General features: G+C 52.4%; 1 protein-coding gene across 6 annotated transcripts in view; it reads left to right on the top strand.

Annotated features, from left to right (window-relative positions):
• Positions 1 to 17,164, top strand: part of HM13 (histocompatibility minor 13) — a 41,273-nt gene that overhangs the window by 8,520 nt on the left and 15,589 nt on the right. For all 6 annotated transcript variants that reach the window (XR_009535120.1, XR_009535121.1, XM_060122504.1 and 3 more), the window contains exons 3-8: positions 4,248 to 4,330; positions 10,882 to 10,970; positions 12,617 to 12,702; positions 12,795 to 12,920; positions 13,752 to 13,809; positions 16,933 to 17,016. Coding sequence is in view for 4 of the 6 variants with exons in the window: in XM_060122504.1 (XP_059978487.1) it covers positions 4,248 to 4,330; positions 10,882 to 10,970; positions 12,617 to 12,702; positions 12,795 to 12,920; positions 13,752 to 13,809; positions 16,933 to 17,016 (526 nt within the window). In the remaining 2 variants the exon portion in view is untranslated. The remainder of the gene's footprint in view (positions 1 to 4,247; positions 4,331 to 10,881; positions 10,971 to 12,616; positions 12,703 to 12,794; positions 12,921 to 13,751; positions 13,810 to 16,932; positions 17,017 to 17,164) is intronic.

The raw sequence follows: 17,164 nt of genomic DNA, 5'->3' as shown, positions 1-17,164 counted from the left end.
ACAATTTTAAAACAAATATATGTATCGAACATATGGTTCTTACCAGGGAGATATTTTTGTATCCACACAGTCAGAGCTACCTCATTTTTTGTAACAGCTGCTTGTGGTTGTGTTTCGTGGATGTGCCCCTGAGGGGCATTCAGTGGTGGGATGTCCCAGCACTGCTGCCATGAGCATCCTCATGTAAGTATCTGGCAAGTATATCTGCAGTAGCATTACCAGATCAAACAGCATCTGGAATAGTTGGCGCCAAATCCCTCTGATTGTACCAATTTACATTTCCACCAACAGTTACAAGTGTGCTGGCTTCACTGTACTCCCACCTATACTGACTCGCATCAAAATTCTTTATTTTTACCAGTCTGTGAGTGAGTCAGAAACATAATTTTTAACGCCTGCTTCCTGTTCCATCACTCCCTCATTATTGGATCAGAACTGCTCTTCTTAATGATTTCAGAATATCCCCACAAGCAGATACACCACGACTGACTTATAGCATCCCCCTCACTTTAAACAGAAAATGTCGTTCTGATTTTTACTCTTATAAGTAAGATTGCATCGAATAACGTTAGGTATTCCCTGATTTTTTTTTTTTTTCCTGGACCTCGGGAGAAGAGGTGAATTTATCATATGCTTTGGTTCACAGCACACTGGCATCGGCCCACGCGAGGGCCCCCTCCTTGTTTCCTTCACCACCTTCACCCTGATGCCCATCTCCATTTGCCACCTTCATTTCCCTTCACCAGAGGCACCTGCCCTAATGCGTTTGATTTGTGTCCTTGGATGTGTTTCTTTTTATAAAATATATGGTGTTAATGTATCTGTGTGTATTTAGTGAGAGTCTGGTTTCTGTAAGTAGAACTGTGTTCCTTCTCCTCTCCCCTGTGCTGCTCAGATCTCTGTGGCTCTGTACACATCTAGCTCATTGCCTCCGACTTGGCTTTTGGCAGATATTTCTCGAGTCTCTGCTGTGCTAAGTGCTAGGAATATACACCCAGGCCTTTGCCTCAGGACCATCTAACGTTTTTAGTATTTAGGATTCTCTCCTTAGGCTAGATTCCCCAGAAAGGACTTTCTGGCAGCAGAGGGTGTGAACATTTTTATTTAAGGCTCCGGACGCCTGTTGCTCAGCCTGTCCTCCTCTCCAGGCAGGTAAGCCCCAGCCTGCCTTGTGCCAGAGGACACAGCGTACCTCCTCCCAAGTCACCAGAGTGTCCTTGTTGAGATGTCTGAGAGGCAGCTGCCTGGATAGCACGGCCACCAGATCCCTTCCAGACTCCAGACTGACCGCTGGTTGTGGTTTGCTTAACAGTGGCTCTCACTCTGCCCCTTTCCTCCTCCTTTCCTGGTTGGGGCACTGGAGTTGGTTGCATTTCTCAAAATCATAAAATTTACCTTATCCCACCTCATTTAAACCTGATTGCTTTGAGGCAACTTATAAAAATTAAATCCAACAGCATAAGAAAAATAATAAAGGAAGAAACTGGGGTAAAGGAGAAAAAATAAAATAGGAAAAGACAGTGAAGCTCTGGGTGAGGACCATACCCAGACCCCATGCTCTAAAGTCTAAAGACTTGTACTCTTGCCAGAAGTGCCTCTGACACAGGCGTGACTCTGATTTTCTAGCAGCCAAAGCACAAAGGAAGTGAGACTTGGTGCACAATTCATAGTCCACACAGTCAAGCCGACCAGAAGCTCAAAGGTGTGGCCAGAGAGAAATTTCTCCCCAGGACCCACGTTGAAAGAACACTGTGTGAGAGGACACCATGTCTTCACGGGTAAACACGGTCCACACGCCTGTGTGGGTAGGAGCATTCACACTGTAGCCACTGATGTGCTCGTCCATTCGGTCATTCTACAAACACACACCAGATCCTGTGCTGGGTGCTGGGGACACTGCAGTGAGGAAAACAGCTGGCCCACCCCTGCCCTCAGGGAGCTTCTTGTTAAGTGGTGGAGACAGACACCGGTCAAGCAGTCACACAGATAAATGCGAAGTGACAGTCCTAGAAAGTGGTGTGAAGGCGGGGTCTGTAGCACCAGAAGAGCACGGAAGAATCTGCTCCTGCCCACGCCCCAGTCTCAGACAGCAGCACCTCACCCACCTCACTGCTCGGCTGAACTAGGAGGGTTCCTCCCTCCTCTCAGCACGCAGCCCTGGGCACAACCCACTTCGCTAGTCCAGAGCTGATCGGGGATCCGACCCTGGCTCATCACATCCCTCCTGCCCCCCAGCCCAGGGCACCATCCTCCTGGATGCAGCTCGCTCGCTGGGCTGTCGGCCTTGACTTTTGCCCTGTGGAGTCTGCCTTCCACACAGCAGCAGAGGGATCCTCTCAGGCCGTCAGATCAGATCACAGCCTTGCCCTCAGCCCTGCAGTACCGGCCTGTCTTACCCAGACGAAGCTAAAGCCTTTTTCACGGTCCATCTCCCTCTTACCTTCCCAGCCTCGTCTCCTGACACTCTCCTTCCTACCTTGGCTCCTGGCCACAGGCCCTCACCGTCCCCTGCACACATGAACGCATGCCCACCTCAGGACCTTTGCACTCACCCTTCCCTCCACCTCAAAGGCTCTTCCCCTAGGTATCGTCACAGCCGCTCCCTTACTTCGTTAAGGGCTCTACTCCTAAATGAAGTCAGTGTCGGAGGCTTTCCCAGGCCACCTGTGTGATGCCCCACCCCCACCCCCGGCCTCCTTGCCCTGCTTTGCTTTGCTTCTTAGCGTCCATCTCCACGGGACAGTGCATTGCATGTTCATCTCGTGAGAGTCTCCCTCACTGGCACATGAACTCCATGAGAGCAGGGACTTCTCTGCCTATTCCAGTGCTGAGCACGACGCACTGCACGTAGCAGACAGTCGGTAAACATGAGCTCAATTAACGGAGGTCACGTCAAGGAAGACTGCTTGGAAACCTGGGTGAGGAGAGGAGAGCGTCCTGGGCAGCAGAGAGGCATGAACATGGGCTGCCCGCGGGTGGGAATGTGGCACAACAAGGCCAGTGTGGCCACAGCACGGAAAACGAGAAGGAGCGGCTGGAGGCCTGTGGTGGTCGCCACGAGAGCATGAGAGGCCAGGGGGAGGATGTGGGCCTTGAGCTCGGGGGAGCAGAGGGGAGCTGCTGAGAGGCATTAAGCAGCGGATCGAGGGGCTCAGACAGAGGTTTAAACAGGTCCCTACTTGAGAGTGGCCAGTGGCCCCAGACCCCACACCACAGCACATTATTCCCTCCCAGTTAGAAAGCCTCACGGTAACAAATTAGAAGACGATGCAGGGCTCCCCTGGTGGCGCAGTGGTTAAGAATCTGCCTGCCAATGCAGGGGACACAGGTTCGAGCCCTGGTCCAGGAAGATCCCACATGCCGTGGAGCAACTAAGCCCATGCGACACAACTACTGAGCCTGCACTCTAGAGCCCGTGAGCCACAACTGCTGAGCCCGTGTGCCACAGCTACTGAAGCCCACGTGCCTAGAGCCCGTACTCTGCAACAAGAGAAGCACTGCAGTGAGAAGCCCGCGCGCCACAACGCAATGAAGAGTAGCCACCACTCGCCGCAACTAGAGAAAGCCCACATGCAGCAACAAAGACCCAACACAGCCAAAAATAAATAAAAATAAATTTATGAAAAAAAAGACAGTGCAGCAACCATGGAGCCATATGGCACAGCCTGCCTGAAGTCCAGAATTAACAACATGTGACCACTGGCTTTAGCCCTGCGAGAGACAACGTTCCTTGGGTTCACCTAACAATAACAGGACCAAGAAGCAGCTGTGAGGGCCTGCCATCAGAGCTTCAGAATCACTGGGGGAGGGCTCGTCCAGAAGAGCATGGAGAATGGAACAGGGTGCAGATGACTCAACTGTGTGGCCGCTGTAGGGGGCTCCCTAGATTTTTGAGCAGAGAGAAGGAAGCTTGGAAGAGTGCATTCTGAGGTTCAGACGGCTCTCTTGGGACTCTGAACTTCAGACTCCCCTCCCCCATGCAGGACCCTCGACACGCACACAATATTGCCTGTCTGCAAATAATGGAGCCACCAAGCGCAAACCTACAGACTCCTTTGGGAGGTGCATCTGAGGGCTTGAAGTTCCTTCCCTTTTCCCTGTTGCCATAGAAACTAGAAGGCCCCCCAGTACCATTTGAGGGTCTTTCTGACACCATTCCCCAACTCCAGAAGAGAAGTGTGGACTCTGGTTTCCTCATAGCCACTGGCAACCCTGACTTCCTGTTTCTCTTTGTATTTCTGCCTCAGATATTCTCCCAGGAGTACATCAACCTCTTGCTGTCCATGTATTTCTTCGTGCTGGGAATCCTGGCCCTGTCGCACACCATCAGGTCAGAAGGCATCTCTGCGGCATTTGAAGCGGCTTTCTCAAGAGCAAGTACAGGGGCTCGGATGAGAACATGACCTTTGGCGTCATTCAGAGCCAGGTTTGAATCCTGGCTGTAAAATCCAAGGGAATCTTTCCCCTGTGTTATACCGTGGGTGACCTAGAACAAGAACCATAACCTCTCTGGGCCACAGTTTCTTTACAAGGAATGGTAAGAATATCCAGTGGGTATTTCCCACCACGGTTGTTGGGAAAGTTATTTGTGAACAGTAATGTCATGGTAGTTGTCACAGTACTGAGAAGAGTGATGCCATTGCCACCTGCGAGGTGTCATAGTTGCTGCACACGCACTAAGCTGGCCTCTCACACGTGGTCTCAGCTCATAAGAGAGCGAGGCAGTATAGAGAGAAGTTAGGAGCACAGGCTCTGGAATTTCACTATCTGACTTTGAATCCAGACTCTGCCACTTAATAGCCCTGTGACTTTGGGCAGTTTACTTAATCTCTCTGGGCTCAATTTCCTCACCTGAACGTGAAGAAAACTGATAGTACCTTCCTTATGGGTCATGTGGAAAGCTTTTAGCACAGTATCTGGCACTCAGTGTGTTCAATAAATGTTAGCCGTTGTTATTATTATTATCTGTTACATTCAGAAACTGAAGCTCAGAGAGGTTAAGAAATTTGCTAGGACAACACAGCTGATAAGCAGCAGAGCCAAGATTCAAACCTAAGTTTCTGTGGCCCCAGAGCCCATCCTCTTTTCACTGCCACCCTGCTCAGACTGCCGCATGTTGTGTCAGTTCAGTGGGGATGAAGGGTCTAAGCCCCTGGTCCTCGGGTGGGGCTGCTTACCAAATGGGGGTTGCGCCCCCAGCACACCCCCTCACTGTGACTACAAAAGCATCCCAGTCTATTTCCATCTGGTCTCTTGAGGAGGTACAGCCTCGGGCTGAGAACCACAGAGGTGGTCAGCAGACCAGGAAAAGTTTCCAGAAGGCAGGAACACAACTTGGACTCAACTCCGAAGGGTAGGAAACCCGGAAGAGGGTGTAGGAGGGAGATGCCAGGCCAGGAGCTGGAAGGCCTGTGCACATTGACAGTGCAGGCGGGATCTCCCAGAACAGTCAGAGAGAAAGAGCAGGATCCTCGCGGAAGCGTGCAGAGCCAGGGGGAGTTTAGCCTCGTTCCTCTAAGCAGGACCCTGGAAGTCAGGAGCATAGGCTCAAAAGGCACATGGCCCTGGAACCAAGGCTCTGTTATTTGTGCAAGTTACTCAAGCTTTCCTAGCATCAGTTTCTTCACCTATAAAATGGAGATGCTGCGAGTACCTCCTCGTAGGGGCGTGGGAAGGATCAAGTGAGCACGTCTGTGACCTGCCCAGAGCAAGTGCCAAGCGCACTGAGAGTGAGCGGCTGGCCCGAATTCACACAGCTGGGACTGAGTTCAGTGTTGTCTCCAACTACACCTACCTTCACCCACAAGGCCTTGTTCTAGCGCCCCCACTCCCGCCAGCCCCGCCATCCGTTTAGGATGGAAACCCAGAGAGCCTGACTGGCCAGGACCCAGCAAGATAGTGGCAGACCCAGTCACCCTTCCTCAGGGGACAGACCTGTCCTTTCCTGGTGGACCGGTGTGGGAGCAGTCACTTCCCATGCTGGTTTGGATCCCCCCCCCCAATTCTAGCCCATCTCCCCCCACCCCCCAGCATCTACAAGAGCCTTAAGAGCCCAGTCCTCCCCACAGCCCAGCCACCACCTCAGAGTGCAAGAACCCAGTATATTTTGTTTGGCCATGTGCTGAGGAATTGATCATTTCACTTTATCTCAACAATCCTACAATTGGTACGAGCAGGGTATTTTGAGCCTGTGTCATTTTGACACCAGAGACCTTTTTTTCCCTTTTAGAATAATAACTGAGGAACAATGTCCCAGATTTCCCGTGGATTAGCCAAGAAACAGTTGTCTGTCTTTTAACCAATTCATAATTTTTACTGTTAGAAATTATCAAAGAAAATAGAACCAAAGCAACTAAAACTGCACATGGTAAAATTTGTTAGTGACTAAAAATTAACAGAAGAATCATTTTCTTGATAAGATTTAGAGCACACAGTTTGACCTGGGAAGATTAGACCTTATGAAAATAATGGGTGGCCATGGGCATAAAGGGTACTCACCATTCAGGGTCCGAGCTATCCTCTGAAAAAAATTGATACGGGCTAAAAGCTGGGATGAAAGAACTCATTACTGGAAAATATACATGGAAAAGAACTGAATCAGATGAAAATAATTTTAGTAGAAAAGGGGAAGGGCATAGTTTAATCATGCTATTTAGGTAGTTGATCTAAGAATTAAATTGACTTTTCTTCAATCAAATTGAATTTTCTTAAATATTTTCTCAAAGAGGTCTACAGTGTTGTTAGAATTTTGATGAATTGTTTATATGTATCCACAAACTCAGTCAGACCTGCCTCAGGATCCAAACAAGGTCTAGAGATTCAAGACAGGAAAACTGAGGCTCAGAGAGCTTCGTAGCTGCTAGGAGCAGAGTGAGGTTTTGAGCCCAGGTCTGTCTAACTCCACGGCCAGGTATTCTTTCCGGTCTGGCAAAAGTGAAGGGGAGAGGGAACTTAAAGACAGGGGCCTGGGCACCCTCTCTGGTGGGCCTGTGGTCTCCCGAGGACTGGCAGAGGAGAGGCCAGCTGAGAGGCTGTAGAAGCTGAGCCCGGAGCTGCGTAGCCCAGGCAGAGACGCTCGTGGGATTCCTTCCCCTTCCCGCGGCTGCCTCAAGCCTCCCTGCAAAGATAGCACAGCCTGAGGTTTTGGAGGAAGGCAAGGGCTCACAGCCTGCCTTCACCTTGTACAGTCACCAAGACTCAAGCCCATGCCAATATCCTTCCTGCCAAGGGAACCACAGCTTATTTTTATCACCTCTTGAGTTCATATCCCACCCAGATGACCTTTAGACGAAAAGGTTCTGCCACCCCAGGGGGGCGAGGCCACATCACCTGTTTCACTGACCCTTGCCTTCACCTCCAGGGGAGGAGGGCACCAGGATGTGATTTCCCAGCAGGAAGCAGTGGCCTTTAGGCTTGGCATGAGCCATCGAGGGCCGGAAGGAGTCTCTGCCTGCTACGAAAGCCCGCATTCAGAGGCGTTCTGCAAGCGTTTACTAGCTGCCTCCCAGGCCCCAAGCCTGGCGTGAGTGTCGTGAAGGCGATAAGTCGGGACTCCTGCCCTCAAGGCAGGCTCACACCGGCCAGGTTGCTTGACTCTTACCATGTGTTACCCAGCAGCCCCTCTTTTCTCGAGATAACAAAGACATCAGTCTACAGACTTCCTACTTGGAGTTGAAGCTGCAGTTAAGCTTACAGGGTGCCAAGCATTCGTATAATCCTCTTAATATCCCTATGAGAAAGATACTGTTATAGCGTTCCAAACGAGGAAACAGTTGCACAGAACAGTTAAGTAACTTTGCCAAGGTCACACAGCTCAGTGGCAGGGCCAGGCGTTGAACCCAGGAAGCCTGGCTCCAGAGTCCATACTCTTAAGCACTGCATTCTGCTGGTTGAGCTCCTAAGGCAGATGCCAGGCTGGAGTGAAGGGCTTAGCGCCTCAGGCCTTCTCTCTGCCTCTGCACACACCCTCTGGCTTCAAACTCCCTAAAAGTGATTCAGCAAACTGAGCTGAAAGTAGCTTCCAGCCTCATCCATCCCAGCTGCTGCCTCCCACCTGCTCAGAGCCCATCTGTAGAAACCCACTCCCAATTGCATCCTTGTGTTGACCATGTCTCCACAGAATCACGAAGCCCTCATCATTCATGCCACAGCCCTGCAGACTGGGAGGGATTGGCTGTTGGACAAGTGGGGAAACTGAGGCCCAGAGGTGGTTCTTAATCCATAGTTTCTTCCTCCAAGCCCCAGGGTCTTGGACAGCTCCCTTTTCCCTGCCTTTACCACTGTGCCCTCGATACCACTCGGCCTGGGTCCATTTTCCTACAGCTGGGAGCACCATTCTGGATTTGCCTACCCATCAGTCGTTGTCGGTCTGTTCTGGTGTTGCCAGCTGCTTTCGAGCTCAGGCTCTGGACAAGTGCCAGCGATGATGGGCACTCACAGTTCTTATGACCCCTGTTGAGGATCCAGTGCTGGGCTAAACTTCTCCCCACCTTCTCTCCTACCTTCACAGCAACCCTTTGAGTCAGGTGGTATTATCCCCACATATAACCAAGGAGACTGAGCCACTAAAGTGGCTCGCCCAGGGCCTCACATGGCAGAGCACGTGTCGGGGCTGGGCCCCCCAAGCTTGTGTCCACTCCACGATGCTGCCGCACCAGGCTGAGCAGAAGCCCCTAGTTTTCTGTTCCTTCTCTGAAGGTGATCCAGAAAAGAAAGTCTCTGCTCCCTGCCTGGGCAGGAAGTGGACCATGCTGAGTAATCAGAGAGAATGCTTCCAGAGACAGGGCCAAGCCCATCGTGAGCAACAGAGGCCTCACGGAAGGAGTGAACGTGAGGTTGCTCCCACCCAAGGGGCTGTGATTCATCTAGCTCATCAAGTCCGGCTGAGTTCGTAAAAATCCCAGGCCTGACAGGTCATGGAGTGGGGTGTCCATCAGGTCATCTGACTTAATAGGTCCGGAAGGGAGTCCAGGAATATGCATTCTTTTTTTTTCCCATATTTAATTCCTTTTATTTGGATTACAAAGCTGACACCATGCTTATTATTGAAGTAAGAGGTGCAGGTAACAATAATTCACATTATACTGTTTATGCTTTATCTGTGTTGGCATAGTTTATATACTATTTAAGGGATCACCTAGAAGGAATTGCCTCATGTCAACATAGCTAAGTGTTCTGGGAAACTGAAAATTAAAGGAAATAGTTAAAACAAATCACCAGAATAGTGTACTTTATAGTCAACTCCGGCTGCCTCTGGGTCTGCTAACTGCTAGAGAGAGAGAGGAGTGTGCTAGATTTTTATGGGGTTTCAAAAACTTTAAAATAGTTTAACAGGCTACCTTTGAAAGAGTGATTGGATGGACTTTTTTTTTTTTTTTTTTTTTTTTTTTTGCAGTATGCGGGCCTCTCACTGTTGTGGCCTCTCCCGTTGTGGAGCACAGGCTCTGGACGCGCAGGCTCAGCGGCCATGGCTCACAGGCCTAGCCACTCCGCGGCATGTGGGATCTTCCCGGACCGGGGCACAAACCCGTGTCCCCTGCATCAGCAGGCAGACTCAACCACTGCGCCACCAGGGAAGCCCTGGATGGACATTTTAATGGAAAGTCTCTAATAGCCTCAAAATGCAAAGGAATGCTGCAGCTTTGAGTTGCCACATTGAACACATCTGAATGGCTTTGGGAATAAACAAGAGGCTTCTGAGGAATTGGGACAAGGGGTTTATCTTTCCGTTCCTAGAGTCAAAAGCAGAATTCATGGGACTTGCCTGGTGGCGCAGTGGTTAAGAGTCCACCTGCCAATGCAGGGGACACGGGTTTGAGCCCTGGTCCTGAAAGATCCCACATGCCGCAGAGCAGCTAAGCCCGTGCACCACAACTACTGAGCCTGCGCTCCAGAGCCCACGAGCCACAACTACTGAGCCTGTGTGCCACAACTACTGAAGCCTGCACGCCTAGAGCCCATGCTCCGCAACAAGAGAAGCCACCGCAATGAGAAGCCCACGCACCGCAATGAAGAGTAGCCCCCACTTGTCTCAACTAAAGAGACACGCGCAGCAACAAAGACCAACACAGCCAAAAATAAATAAATAAATGAATTTATTTTAAAAAAAAATTCATGCCTCCTCACCCATCTACCTCTCTACCTCCAGCCCAGGAGAGAGGGCTGCAGATCTCCTTTCCCTCTGTGGGCCTGGCCACGGTTGGCGCATCCTCTGCTTTACTCTGGACCAGGCCAGGTCAGCTGCCTCTGGCTGCGGGGGAGCCGGCAAGGAGAAAGTGGCTTATCTAGGACCATCTGAGGTTAATGAGCCCCTCTCGGCTGCTAGCCTTCCAGCATCCTAAGCAGTATGGGGCCCAGGCATGCTCACCCTCTAAGGAGTCAGATCTCACCCCAGGCTACTGGTTGGCACCTCATTTCAGCTCTGCCATCTGTCTAGACTCAGTGGGTCTCCTTCAAGAATGAGGACTTGCCCTACTCAGGCTTGAGCCAGAATATGCATTCTTGACAAGGGGCTCTGATACAGATGGTACATAAACTAGACTTTGGAATCCATTGCTCTCCTAAAAACTGTTTTATGTGAAAGTCTGCCTCTGCTTTGTGTTTCTTGGGTGATAACTCGGAGGCAGTATGGAAGCACTAGGAGTCCAGAGACCTACGTTCAGGTCTCAGCTCAGATATTGACTTCCTATGTGACCTGGGCAGTCACTTGCCCTCTGAGGGCCTGTTTCCACATCTGTACAATGGGCACAATAACACCTACCTCTCAGGGCAGCTGTGAGGCTGTTGGGAGATAACAGCTTGTAAACAGATGCCTGGGGAGGGCATCAGTGACTGTTGCCCATGGGGGCTCTGTTTGCCAACCTGCTTTGTCTTTCCTTCCAGCCCCTTCATGAATAAGTTTTTTCCAGCCAACTTCCCAAATCGACAGTACCAGCTGCTCTTCACCCAGGGCTCTGGGGAGAACAAGGAAGGTGAGTGCTGCCCACTTTCCCCTGCTTTGGGTGTCTTCCCCCACCCCCGCCTTTGTCTCTCCAATACTGGGACTCCCCGGTACAGCGAGTGATGGAAAAGGTGGGCTCTGGGATCACATCCCAGCTCTGCCGCTGGGTGCACACCGGTACCTCTCTGAGCCTTGAGTGGTTTGGTTGGGGTTTTTTCATCTGTAAAGTGAACATCATAATCTAGTACCTCCCTTATAGGCATGTTGTTAGGACTGTGAGTAAGTGATGAGTAGAAGGCATTCAGCACACTGCCCGGCTCACAGTGAACAGTAAACAGTTGGCTCTCGTGGCTGTTCTGATCATGTCAGTTTTTAGTGTGATTATTCCCCACCTACGATTTGAAAGGGGAGTTCCGTGGCTTTCGAAAAAATGAAAACTGCAGGGAATTGGGGAAAGCCTGGGTCACGTGGGTTAGTTAGGTTGTGGGTTCTACTGCTGCGACAGGATTATCAACGGCTTGGCCAGATGGAAGGTATTTCTCTCGTGTCAAAGTCTGAGCTTGCGAATGTCGCACTTGTGAATGTGCCTAGCATGTTCTGCCTCGTCCCTGGAGAGCAGCGATTTTATATGCAGATCCTGGAGAGCAGGATTCCTTTGTGCATTTCTAGGCATCTGTACCCAGTCAGTGACTGTTGAGTTTTTTCACCTGTCTTGTGCTCTGCCGCACTCGGGGGCCCGCGGATCCAGAAGAGCGCACCATCGCTCCACCATTGTCCCTCCCGGAGGAAGGAGAGACAACTGTATCACGGGCCCATTTAGCTAAAGGGAAGCTAGAAAATGTGGCCGAGAGCTAGTTGGCCTTGTGTCCAGGGGAAAATCATCAGGGTATTGTTAGCACAAAGGAGTGAACAACAACTGGGGCCAACCAGCAGTCTGCTACATTCTGGAATCTGACAGGAAATGCTGTGCTCTGTACCCTGTGCAAGCTCCACCGCCTCTCTGAGCTTCCTCAGTAGGACACTTGGAGGTGGTGGAGAAGAGGTCTAACATCAGGACGTCTGCCACAGGCTCCCCACCAGAGCACCCTGGGGTCCTCCTGCCTGCTGCTTCTCCAGGCCTCCCTCTCTTACCTTCCTCCTCCTGTGCTGTTGACACAGCGCTGCCAGCAAGCTTCTTGATTCCTTTGGTGGCACAGTGGAAAGATTCCTGAAAGAACTGGGACCTTGCAAAAGCCTTGGGCTCGGTGCAGTCAGCATTGATTGAGCACCCACTGTGTGCAGGCTCCATGCTGAGCGCTGTGTAAGGGCCGTCTCACTTGCTCCCCACAGCAGTCCTATCAGGGAGGTGCTGTGATCCCCTTTTTACAGATGAGGAAACTGAAGCTCAGAGAGGGAACTGCCTCCCCCGAGGCCGCCCAGCTACAAGCGCAGAGCCCGTGCTTCCAGCACCATGAGCCATCTCCCTCTGACCCTGTGTCAGGCCTGTGTGCTCTCTGGGCCTCCATTCCCTCCCTCCTCTAGGAAGTTGGAGGGGCTGGGTGGGGGGGCTCCAGTGAGCACCCCCAACCTGTGGATCTCTGACAGAGCCCACAGCCATGCCCTCCTCCGTCCAGGGGCTGACAGGTGGGAGGGGCAGCCCCGCCCCGGGGAGTGGACTTACCCGGCCTCTCTGCCCAGAGATCATCAACTATGAGTTTGACACCAAGGACCTGGTGTGCCTGGGCCTGAGCAGCATCGTTGGTGTCTGGTACCTGCTGAGGAAGGTACGTAGCCAGGGCCCAGGGCAGTGTTGAGGGAAGCGCCTGAGGGGCAGGTTGGGGGCAGGAGAGCTGGTCTCACCCGCATCTTTCCCCAGCACTGGATTGCCAACAACCTCTTCGGCCTGGCCTTCTCCCTTAATGGGGTGGAGCTCCTGCACCTGAACAACGTCAGCACTGGCTGCATCCTGCTGGGCGGGCTCTTCATCTACGATGTCTTCTGGGTGAGTTGGGCAGGGACGCAAAGGATGTCTGGCTACCGGGCCCCCTCGCCGCCTCCTCCCCTGTCTCTGGCCCAAGCAGCGGTCGTCTGATAGAGGGAAGCTGCCCTGACCTGGAAGTAAGACCCCAGAGCACGTCCTTTCTGGGCCCAGTGCCCTCAGCTGTGGAATGGAGGAGAGAGCAGAGTCCTCACTTGCTGAGAGCCCACCCTATGCCCAGGGCTTTCCAGCCGCCCTCTCTTCCTCATGGTGGCCCCAGCAGGGGTATTGCTTGTCCTGTCTCTCCGGCAAGTGAGCTGAGGCTCAGACGTTGAGGCAAGTGTGGTTAAAGCAGATGAGTGGACGCTGGTAAGCAAGGTACCAACTGTGAGGATGTAGGCTGCGTGCTAGCTAAGAGACCTGGGCTAAGAGACCTGCCACACTCACTCTGAGGGGCCCCGCTGAGGGAGCGAGGGCAGCCTGACTCAGGCACCCTTTCCGTGGCCTCAGGCAGCCTCTTTTCCCCTTAAGTACGTGGTGCTGGAGGACTTTCTCTCTTGGGAGGGGCAGACCCCTGAACTAACATAGGATGCCTGGCCGGGGGCATCAGAGGCCCTTTACCAACTCCTTGGAATTGCCCCTCGTTGCTACCTAGAACAAGGAACCCCGTGAAGTGTCCACATGGCCAGTGTCGGTGGCCACCTCATCTCAACTTCACATCTGCTCTGGAGCCCTTCCTGGCTCCCTGCCCCTTTCCCGCCCGTCCCAGGCAGCAGCACATTGAGAAGCCCAAGCACAGCCATTCCTTCCCACCCAGCCCTCACCTCCCTCCAGACTCCTCTCTCCTCCTCCTAGGTATTTGGCACCAATGTGATGGTGACAGTGGCCAAGTCCTTTGAGGCACCAATAAAATGTAAGTGACCACCCCACCATGGGCAGCCCGTCTGCCCCCACCCTGGTGGCCCATCCCCTCGTGGTCCCCATTTTGGTCCATACCCTCCCTTAGCTCTTCCTTCTCCAAGCTCCCCGGTGTCTCCAGCCTGGTTTCCTTCTCCCCTTTGATTCATCCACTGTGTTCCTGCACAGCCATCCTCCTCCCAGGCCCTGGCCTCCGGCCGTCTGGTCACAGTGCATGGCTCTGTGGGACGCTCTGTGGAATGGGGGTGAGCACAGAGAGGGGTGTCTGACGCAGCCTGTGCAGGGCAGGCAGGGGCCTCCAGAGGAGGATATCCCCCACGCCAAGACCTGGAGCCCTCTCCCTGGATCCCTTTGGCACATAAATCTCAGGTGCTGTCTGCCCCACGCCTCTCACACTGCCCTGATTCTGTTCTTCAGTGTATCCATTGTTATAAATATTAGAAAGCCCACCTACAAGCATCTGTAAAGAACGTGGCGACTTCCTTGGCGGTCCAATGGTTAAGACTCCGCCCTTCCACTGCAGGGGGAGCGGGTTCAATCCCTGGTCAGGGAACTAAGATCCTGCATGCTGTGCTGCGTGGCAAAAAAAAAAAAAAAAAAAAAAAAGTGGAAATGTTGTTATTTCACACTGCAGCAAGCCCAGTGGCAGAGCATCTAGAGTTGGGTTTCTGACCCTCAGTGGCGTTGCCAAGAGCCAAGGTCACCTCAGCCCTCCACCCCACCATTCTCAACATGTTCAGGGGCAGAAAGGGGGAACTTTATGTCTCTCTTTCATCAGAGAGGGGTGTTTTTCCCCCAATCCCCCCTGTAGCCTCTCTCATATTTCACTGGCCAGAATTGGGTCACAGGCCCAATTCTGTCATTCATCATCAAGGGGGATGGGAAAAGCATGATGAGCTTGGAGTTTAAGCCTTAGACTAATCAAGAATCACCTCCTGGCATCACAAGACCCAAAGAGGAGGAACGGAATCAGTCAGACATGATGGAAGGGAGCAGGGGGATCCTGTCAGGAAGACATCACAGCTCCACAAGGAGTGCTGCTTGGGCAGCGGGCCGATGGGGTGGAGTCAGCCCCAAGAGTGAAGAAATGACTGTCCTCCTCACGGTCTGACTCTCCCCTGATGCACACAGGTCCTCTCTGTGAGCTGGAGAGAGGTTGGTGGCCACTCGTTGTTCCTAGCTGCTGCAGTCGCAGCTCAGCGACCCTAGAGGAGAACAAGTTTCTCCCAGCTTTGGCTCGGATGAACCCATGGAGGCTGGCCTGGCCCGTGAGCTCGGCATTCCAGCCGGGAGTGGTGGAAAGGCCAGGGTCACTGCCCTCTCCAGTGCCTGAGGGCAGAGTATTTGAATCAGCAGCCTCCCAGAACCAAGGGTGTACGGTGAGGGCAGTTCTTCAGAGCAAGAGAACAGATGCTGGGCAAGCCAGCAAGAAGAGCAGCTGCGCCCTACGTGCTGCGATGGATGAAGCCAGCCAAGGTGTCAGGAAAGCTCTCCTGGGTCACGAAGGATGAATATGTGTTTACCAAGCATGCAGGGGCAGTAGGGGCATTTGAAAGAGAGAGTACAGCTTCAGCCAAGGGCTACAATTAGGAAAATGCGGGAGGGAGCAGAGAATCGGGGAGGGAATGTGGCTGAGTTTAGGGGAGCAGCAGAAAAGAGGCCGGATATGGGGAAGCCAAGGATGGCATGTCAAGGAGCCTGGACACTGCCCAGCAGGCAGTGGATGAGCCCTTGGAAGACTCTGAGCAGGGAAATGACAGTCACCTCTGGTTTCTGGTGCTTGAAATTTGGTTTTCTGGCTTGGGGAGAAAGTCCGTTGCCCTCCACTGCTAGGAGTAGAGCTCAGAGGCAGTCTAACAGAGTGGTTAAGTGGACAGATGCTGAAGTCAGGAGGCCTGGACTTGAATCCCAGATGTGACATTCGCTGGCTGCGTGGCCTGAGGGAAGAGACTTCGCCTCCCTGGGCCCTGGTTTCCACATCTGCCACTCAGAATTGAATGGTACCAGGTTTGGGAGGATCAGATGAGGAGAGCTGTAAATCACTTGATTGTGCATTCAGGGCAGGAAGAAGCAAGCAAGGAAGGGCCTCTGCAATTCATTAGGGAAGCACAAGCTTGCCCAGAACCCCCAGCTTACCTCTGCTTACGTACCAGTGGCCAGAGCTGGGTCACGTGACCACTCCTAGCTGCCAGGGAAGTCAGGAATTTGGGGACCAGGTTGTCCTGATTGTCTTAGCCTTATGCCACACTTGATTCATCCCCTGGGAGGGCGGCCACACACAAAAGCAGGACTGGGTTAGTAAAGAAGGCGTGACGTTAACAATGTGTGCAAATCACCTAATCCTCACCACAGTCCTGTGGGGTCAGTTCAGCTGTTATACCCATTTTATAGGTGAGACAACCAAGACCCAGAGCAGTTAAGTAAACTGTGCAGTTACACAGCAGAGCCAGGATTCAGACCCACACAGTCTGACCCTGAAGCCCATACATAACTGCTCTCTGCTCCAGGCCCCTATGGATGAAATCCAGCTACAGCTGCCCCTTGCCATAACTGGACATACAGGGAGGCATTTCTCTCAGTGTGTATTTATCCAAACAAGCTGGCCAGTAGGATTTCTGAGTAAGGAGCTCTAGCAAGGAATTTATAGGTATGTGACCTCTTCACCCTCAGCAGATACAGAAACAGCCTGTAGCCCAAGCTCTCCCTGCTTCAGAACAAGGGTCTGTCCACACCCCAGCTGCAGTGAGATGCATAGCCTATTAGATGCCAGCACCGTGTGGGCTGTTTCATCTTTTATATACTAGGCTTTAGGGTCATTCCCATTTAACCAGAGTTCTGGCTATACAAGGGCATTGAAATTGTATGACATGTGAGTTACAGCTGAATAAAGGCATTAAACCTTTAGCCTAGATGATCCTAGATTCTTCCCTGCTCTAACCAGCTGTGAGTCCAGATGGAGACATTGCCCTTCAGCCCTTCGACATCCTCTCAGCTCCCCATTCCCATCCCCCCACCCAGAAATGCAAGTGTGTGAGTTCCATACACCAGAGGTGGAGGGCTAGGAGTCAGAGTGAGCTGGGCTCTCACCACCTCCTCGCATCCCTGCCTCCCCCTGCAGTGGTGTTTCCCCAGGATCTGCTGGAGAAGGGCCTGGAAGCGGACAATTTTGCCATGCTGGGACTCGGAGACATCGTCATTCCAGGTGACCACGCTGAGGTGGGGGCCACAGTGCAAAGGGTGGAGGGGGCTTCCCTGGAGAAGGAGGAGTCCTGTGAAACACAGCCTTACCCACCAGGAGAGGGAAGGAGAAAGGATTAGGCTGGGAGATACCCCCGCCCCCTGCCCAGGGG

The sequence above is a fragment of the Lagenorhynchus albirostris genome, chromosome 15 (genome assembly GCF_949774975.1).
Source record: "Lagenorhynchus albirostris chromosome 15, mLagAlb1.1, whole genome shotgun sequence".
Classification (NCBI taxonomy): domain Eukaryota; kingdom Metazoa; phylum Chordata; class Mammalia; order Artiodactyla; family Delphinidae; genus Lagenorhynchus; species Lagenorhynchus albirostris.
Note: the sequence above shows the minus strand (reverse complement) of the source record. Positions and strands in the feature narration are given on the sequence as shown.